We start from the raw sequence: 7,500 nt of genomic DNA on the forward strand, positions 1-7,500 counted from the left end.
TTATAAATAGATCAGCATCTTCCTCAATGATTCAAGTAAGCGTTTCACACATGCTGTATATCTTTCTCTCTCTTGCTGTGTGTGTGTGTCTGTGTTGGTGTGGGTGTGTGTGTGTGTGTGTGTGTGCGTGCATGTGTGTATAAATGTGTAACTGTGTGTGTGTGTGCATGTGTGTGTGTGTGTGTGTGTCTGTCTGCCTGCGTGACTGCATCCTGCGTCCATGTGTGTGTATGATATGGTGTGTGTGTGTGTGTGTGTGTGTGTGTGTGTGTGTGTGTGTGTGTGTGTGTGTGTGTGTGTGTGTGTGTGTGTGTGTGTGTGTGTGTGTGTGTGTGTGTGTGTAGAGATGAATGCGCGGCGTGCGGTGGAGCGTGCCCAGGTGTGGTCTCTGCTGGCCATCTACCAGGACTGGCACCGCAACGACACGCGCCACCGCCACACGCTGATCCGCAAGAGCATCCTGGCCTGCCTCAAGAACGTCACCAACAGCAGGCTCGGCAGGAAGGCCTTCATCGACGCCGACGGCATGCGGATACTCTACAACACATCTACCGTAAGAGACCATCTACATCGCATATATAATATTTAATTATCTATACAAGATCTAGAATATATAATATTTAATTATCAAGCTGGGCAGGAAGGCCTTTATAGACGCCGACGGCATGCGGATACTATACAACACATCTACCGTAAGAGACCATCTACATCGCATATATAATATTTAATTATCTATACAAGATCTAGAATATATAATATTTAATTATCAAGCTGGGCAGGAAGGCCTTTATAGACGCCGACGGCATGCGGATACTATACAACACATCTACCGTAAGAGACCAGACAGAATATAGAATATTTAATTATCTATACAACACATCTACCGTAAAAGACCATAAAGAATATATAATATTTAATTATCTATACAACACATCCACCGAGAGAGACCATACAGAATATATCATATTTAATTTTTGCATAGTGGTGCGCTATAGCATAGTCCAAGTTCTTATTTCTTATGGCAGCCTTGTGCTCAGCAATTCTGACTTTCAGCGCTCGTTTGGTCTGTCCCACGTATATGAGTCCACAAGAGCATTTTAGGATGTAAATGACATGGGTGGTATTGCAGTTAATGAATGAGTTGATTTTAAACTTTTTGCCAGTATGCGGGTGGGAGAACTGTTTGGTGTCACTCGATTTTGAGCAGTGGGTGCACCGACCATATCGGTAGAATCCTTGAGGGGGTGCTGTCAGCCAGCTTAGCTGTTTAGGAGGGCTGGGTGATGTATGCACAAGTTGATCTCTCAGTGAGCGCGTTTTTCTGAATGCGATGCGTGGTTGTTCCGCACAAACTTCACTTAGAAGTAAATATTTATAATCATTTTTTTCATCAGTTTTGTAAAAAGAAAAAAAAAATGTTCAGCAGGTTTGCATATCCACCTAAATTCCGTCATGTCCTGCATCCTTCATTACTGAAAGCTGTGGCTTTAACCCCTTAAGACGCGGCTTTATAAATTTGTTGTTACCAGTATGGTAATGACCAAGTTGTGGTGCATCACTAAAGGGCCTGTGTTGTGTCATAGTATTGTAGTGCTATGGTAGTTACATTTTAATGACTATTACAGCGTGCCACTGGAGGTACGGCGTGCATTAAGGGGCTACAATGGACACTAAACTAACATGTCTTGTCTTGTCTTGTCTGTATTTTCTATCTGGTTGCCATGCTTGTCCAGGAGTGCCTGCCAGTGCGGACACTAGACTCTATTGTCAACACCTCCAGCCTGATCATGAGGAAGTGCTTCCCCAAGAACCGCCTGCCGCTGCCCACCATCAAGAGCGCCTACCAGTACGCCCTCCCCCACGTGCCAGCAGGGGGCCCCGTGGAGCAGATGTACAACCAGCCACCCGGGGGTGCGTATCAGGTCTTTTCGTCGAATGAATTGGTGAGAGGGGACCATTCGAACAAAACGTTGGACCATTAGTATAAGGCTGGGGATCTTTAGTCGAGGATGGTCCGTCTACCGCAAAAGCCAACGAAAGGTCCTTAAAATTGAACTAAAGATCCTTAGGTTTCAACTAAAGGTCCCTTCAGTCTGCCTATATTAGAAATGTAAATCAGATTTTTTAATGCTCATTTTAATGGGTTTTCTTAGAATCAGCTTTTTTTCATGCTCATTTTAACGGTTTTGTCTATTTAAATATGTTCATTTGAACGGTTTTGTCTAGCCTATTTTAAATAGCCTATTTGTTTTTTGTTGATTTAAACATGTAAATCTATAAATAAAATGTACTTAGGCTACTCGTTTTTACTGGTAGGCTATGTTGTTGTTGTTTTTACGATTAAGTCCATGGCTACAGTAAAGAGAGAGAGAGAGAAGTTAAATCGTTAACACTGCATAGGAGCGCTCTCTCTCTCTCTCTCTCTCTCTCTCTCTCTCTCTCTCTCTCTCTGCCCGGCGAGGCAATGTTCTTGGGCGGTAACTTTTTAGATGCGAAGCACCAGCAACAAGAGAATGCTGTCTGCCTTACACACAACAAAGTTCGCGCATGAGCCAGAGCACTATGCATATAACAGTGTTGAAAACATTACAGAACCCATGCACCTGTGTTAAGTCCATGGCTACAGTAAAGAGAGAGAGAGAGAAGTTAAATCGTTACATTAACACTGGACCGCTCTCTCTCTCTCTCTCTCTCTCTCTCTCTCTCTCTCTCTCTCTCTCTCTCTCTCTCTCTCTCTCCCTGCCCGGCGAGGCAATGTTCTTGGGCTATAGTTTTATTAATTGAATAAGCTGCCTATTTTGTTTCATATCCTGTCTTTTATTGTTGGAAATCGTCCATCGATCCAGTCAGGCTGCCTATTTTATATCCTATTATTCCCGTGTGTCCTAGGCCTATTTCTTTTGTTCGAAGTCTAAATAGGCCTATATAACTAATATATAACTGATTTACCCGCGATTCATATAGGCCTAGGCCTAATAACGGCACAAACTGAATGACAATAAATAGTTCGCGCATGAGGCAGAAAAAATAACAGTGTCGGAAAACATTATAGAACCCCTGCACCCGTGTTAAGTCCATGGCTACAGTAAAACAAAAACAAAAACACTAAGAGAGAGAGAAGTGAAATCGCTATATTAACACTGCATAGGAGCGCGTTCTCTCTCTCTCTCTCTATGTATCTAGTAGGCCTATAGTAATCTAGTATGTAAATCAAATGTTTTTTTTTTTTGCTGTTTTCAGATGTGCTTCATAAATAAAATGTACTTAGGCCTACTCATTTTAACTGGTATGTTGTCGGTTTTTTACGTTTATGCCGTTACATTTTTTGACAATTATCTAGGTTACTTTCTACTCCTTACATTTCTGGAACAATATTTGAGAAGCTTTTTTTTCACTTTTACGCCGTTACTTTACTCCGTTACATTTTTGACAAATATCTGTAGGCCTATGTTACTTTCTACTCCTTACATTTCTGGAACAGTATTTGAGTAGGCCCTAGCCCCAGCTGCGGGCAAAGAGGCGGGAATCGCTTTGAATCAGGGCAGCGTGCGTCTACTGAGCACATTTGGTTGTCATGCAGCGAGTTTTCTGACTTTCCGGTAACTTTTTAGATGAACGCTTCTAGCTACCGTCTTCTGTAGGTCTGGAATATACCTACGTGTGGAGTAGGCCTAGAGGTGCGCGGTGGATGTATTATTTCATCCGCAACCGCTTCTTAGAATTTCTAATCCACCTGCTATCCACCCGCCCTAATGTTTTTTCTCCAATTTCCAAAACCGAATCCACCCGCCATCCGCCTATTAGTTTTTAGTATTTAAGATGCCTGGGGCACATAGTCGATCGTCTTTTTCAAGCAGTGCAGGTCATTTACATCTTGCCAGCCTATGTTTTAAAAAAATCTCTAACTTACAGCGATTCCCAAGTTGTCTCCACCCATCGCACAAACGTGCGGATGCTTTAATGCAGCCTACATTTTAGCAGTTTAAATACCTCCAGTCCAAGCAGCACAATCGAAACTATTGGCTATCTAGCTTACAATTTTGGCTGGTATCCAATAAGACGAGTCAAGTGACAGTAGAGTCTTGCAAAGAGTGCAGAGAATTATGTCGCGCGTGTGTGTGTGAGCGAGAGAGGGAGAGAGAGGGAGCGATTCCAAACTTCTCCATCCATCGCACAACGTGAAAGCTAACGTGTATGCTTTAATGCAGCCTAAATTGTACCAGTTTTGCCTCCTCTCCAAGCACCTTTTTAAGTGGTGGCAACCATGCATGTTTTCAACAGGGCCACGCAGAGTGGACAGTGGAATGCTGCTTGAAATAAGTCGATAATGAATAAAATATTATGCGCAACGTCTACAAGAAAAGTAATGGCTATTATTACCGTTGCGCGTAAAGATGAGGAAGGGATGGATAGATGGATGGATGCTGTCCTATGGAAGGGGCCGTCAAACAGTCTACATGACATCTTCATTAAAGTCGTTAAATAAGTATCCATAGCCTACTGTGTTTGACGGCCCCATCGTCTTGCAAATATTTACGCGCAACGGTCATAATGGCGTCTCGCACTACACATGCTCGGATGATGCCAGAGGCGAATAGCAAACAGCCAAATTAAGGCATATTCGACATAGACTACCACGACAAGTTACCGTTTGGGTCGCAGTTGGATGTTTATTCAGTAGAATTATGTGCGTAATATCAGCTCCATCCACCAAATGCAGCACAATCCCCGTTACTTTCACGTGAGGTTCAAATGGACATTACTCGACAAAATGCAAGTCTGGGTACCAACAACTGAAGTAGGCTACAACATAGAATATGTACCACATATAGGGGTATTTTCATTTTCAGTCCTTTATGTGCGTTATGCCCAGCTTTTATTGAATACAGCGCAGGTTTTGAAGTTCACCAAACGAGCATCAACTTTGTGCAAGTCATTAAAACTCTTTTTTTTACCAGCACTGACGTGTACACTGTTTCATTTATTAACTAATTGCACTTTCTGCCTTCTCGTTTCACATGTGATAAATCCACTTAGTATGCTTTATCCAATTAGCCATGGATGCAGGATCATTCACTGGACTGGACACTATTGTAAGAGGTGAAATTTAGACCACGATTCAGGAACGACAGACAACGGGAGTAAAGGTTATGGTAGTTTTATTTTTACAATTTCATAAAATACAATTAGGAGGGAAAACCACCACAATATCTATGCAACCAGCAGCGTCTGTAAACTGCTATCTTCTTTGAATAAATGAATAAATAATCACAATCTGGAGACACTCGGACGATAGTAGCCTACAAAAGTTAAGTTAAGTTAAGTTACACACTCAGCCACTGCTGCCGGACGTTGGCTCGTCAATTACTTAATCAACTATAACACGCGCAATAGCCTACCCAAATGCAACTTATACACAGTTCCCAAAGCTACCGGCCGCGCGCAATGGATACCTACAGCAGCCCTGCCCCACCCCAGCGTGTAGCGCACAAGTCTACACTATTGTCCGAATGTTGTTATTTCAAGACAGCAAACTGTCACTGTCCGCCGGCCGCTGTCGTGACATATTTTATTAACATTAGTATGTGAGTAACAAGTGAGGAGTTCCTTGATAGTTTCCTTAAGGGTGAAGTAGCCTGGAATACTGTCGCAGATCAGATAGTTCATTTCTAAATGATCCTGTTATGAACCCGAGTTTAGTAGATATCGCGCAGTGAACGAGGCAGCCTGCAAACAGTTTGAAGCGCAATGTGGCTGTAACAAGTTAGAAAGTAGCCAAACTCTGTTGCTTGTTAACCTTTTAAAATTATGCGCGTAATGGTGGGGTGGCGTCCGCGCCAATGTAATATCTTGAGCGTGCTCGGTGCGTAATTCCAAGAGCAGCATGAAAAGGAAGAAAAGGAAGATGATGGGCTGACCGAAACGCTTGTCCCCTGTCTGTCGGTTTCATTTACTTTTTTCGGCTTTGTTTAATACAGTTTTTGATTCTGCATTCAGCTCCAGTGTGCTACTCCTTTCTTTTTAAATTATGAGCGTTCCACGAACTATCTTTCTTTGCGCACGCTATAAAATGGCAATAAACATGTTACTATAAACCACTGGTTTACTATGTATGCTTTCTAATGTTGGTAAAGGCGGCATAAGCGGGATAATGTATTGTCCACACGTGACTACGGAAAATATATTTCCTTCGAAGCGGAATAACAGCCCTCCTCCTTCGGCATTGGGGGTGTTATTCGCCCCGTAGGAAAATATTTGTAGTCTAGGTGTAGTCTACTTTTTTGAAGTGGGTATACTGTATATTCTCGCATTTTTGAAGTGGGTATACTGTATATATTTATGCCATTCTAAATAATGGATCAATCAATTTTAAGTTTAAGTTTTGTGAAGCTTGAAGTGTACCACATTAAAAAAAAGCTTTCGCAGATGAGGTTCTGGAATATTTTGTAGTGCATGGGACATTGACAAGGAAAGGTAGCTATGATATCCTCGTGAATAGGTCTTCGACTTTTCAAAATGCCTCCTCTCAACATTCAACATGTAAATGGGTTATTCTGTAGTCCAACGCTGGCAGGAGAATCATTCGTTACAAATACTGCATACACACTCAGCAATTGTGTCTGTTGGTTTTTGTCCTCCAGGTCTTCATAAAATCATCTACCACCGCTGTGATAATTTGACTACACACCGCTGAACAGTTAACAGTTTTTTAGGCTACTGTATTGACAATTGCAGTCATGCCGCTTGTCTTGAACTGTCTCTTCCCGTTCCATATCGTGACAGCCAGATGAGAAGCGCAAAGGTGGGGGCTATCCGCGATCGCGGAGGAAAGGTGTCAATATCCATAGCCTAACCCTTGAACTGTGGAGCAATTACATATTGTTTAGGTTCTTGAATACTTGGAATTAGCATGGAATTAATTTTCCATTAATAAGGAAACGTGTAAGATTTATCCTCAATCCTCCCCGATAATGTTTTTGTCATAGGCCTAATGTTAATGCCCTCCCCAACACATATCCCCAGTACAATATTGCGACACACGCTTGGCACAATGATAGGCCTACTAAATGAGTTCAATGTTCTTGCAACATTTTTCCCAAGAAAAGTCAGTTTTCGAGATTCCAGAGCAAATCAGCTGGTACTGCGCTGCTCGCTTGCTGGTCAATAAACGTTGAACTGAACCGTGTTGTGTGCGTGTGTGGCTATGTGTGTACCATCGTATGTCCATGATCGTCCGTGCTCTTATCATGCAAATGACATGTCATGCAGGCAAGGGCGTCCGTTTGATTTCAAAAGTGCTGGCCCGGACAATTACCATAAACCCGAGTAAGGTTTGAAAAGTGCTGGGTACAAGATAAGGCTACTTCCGATTTGAGGTTTCATGATAAATAGCCTAATACGCATTGGCGTATTGACGCATAATGTGGCCATGTTAAAAATTAAAAGCCATCTGCGCTGTCTTGTTTATTTCTGATATCCTGCGCTGAAGTCATCTTTATC

The 7,500-nt window shown here is 42.4% G+C and overlaps 1 protein-coding gene across 4 annotated transcripts in view; it reads left to right on the plus strand.

Moving 5' to 3' along the window:
- The window catches only part of agtpbp1 (ATP/GTP binding carboxypeptidase 1), a 96,658-nt gene that overhangs the window by 29,372 nt on the left and 59,786 nt on the right, over nucleotides 1-7,500 (plus strand). For all 4 annotated transcript variants that reach the window (XM_063194883.1, XM_063194884.1, XM_063194885.1 and 1 more), the window contains 2 exons: nucleotides 345-553; nucleotides 1,734-1,911. In XM_063194883.1, the coding sequence (XP_063050953.1) occupies nucleotides 345-553; nucleotides 1,734-1,911 (387 nt within the window). The remainder of the gene's footprint in view (nucleotides 1-344; nucleotides 554-1,733; nucleotides 1,912-7,500) is intronic.

Source organism: Engraulis encrasicolus, chromosome 3 (genome assembly GCF_034702125.1).
Source record: "Engraulis encrasicolus isolate BLACKSEA-1 chromosome 3, IST_EnEncr_1.0, whole genome shotgun sequence".
Lineage (NCBI taxonomy): Eukaryota > Metazoa > Chordata > Actinopteri > Clupeiformes > Engraulidae > Engraulis > Engraulis encrasicolus.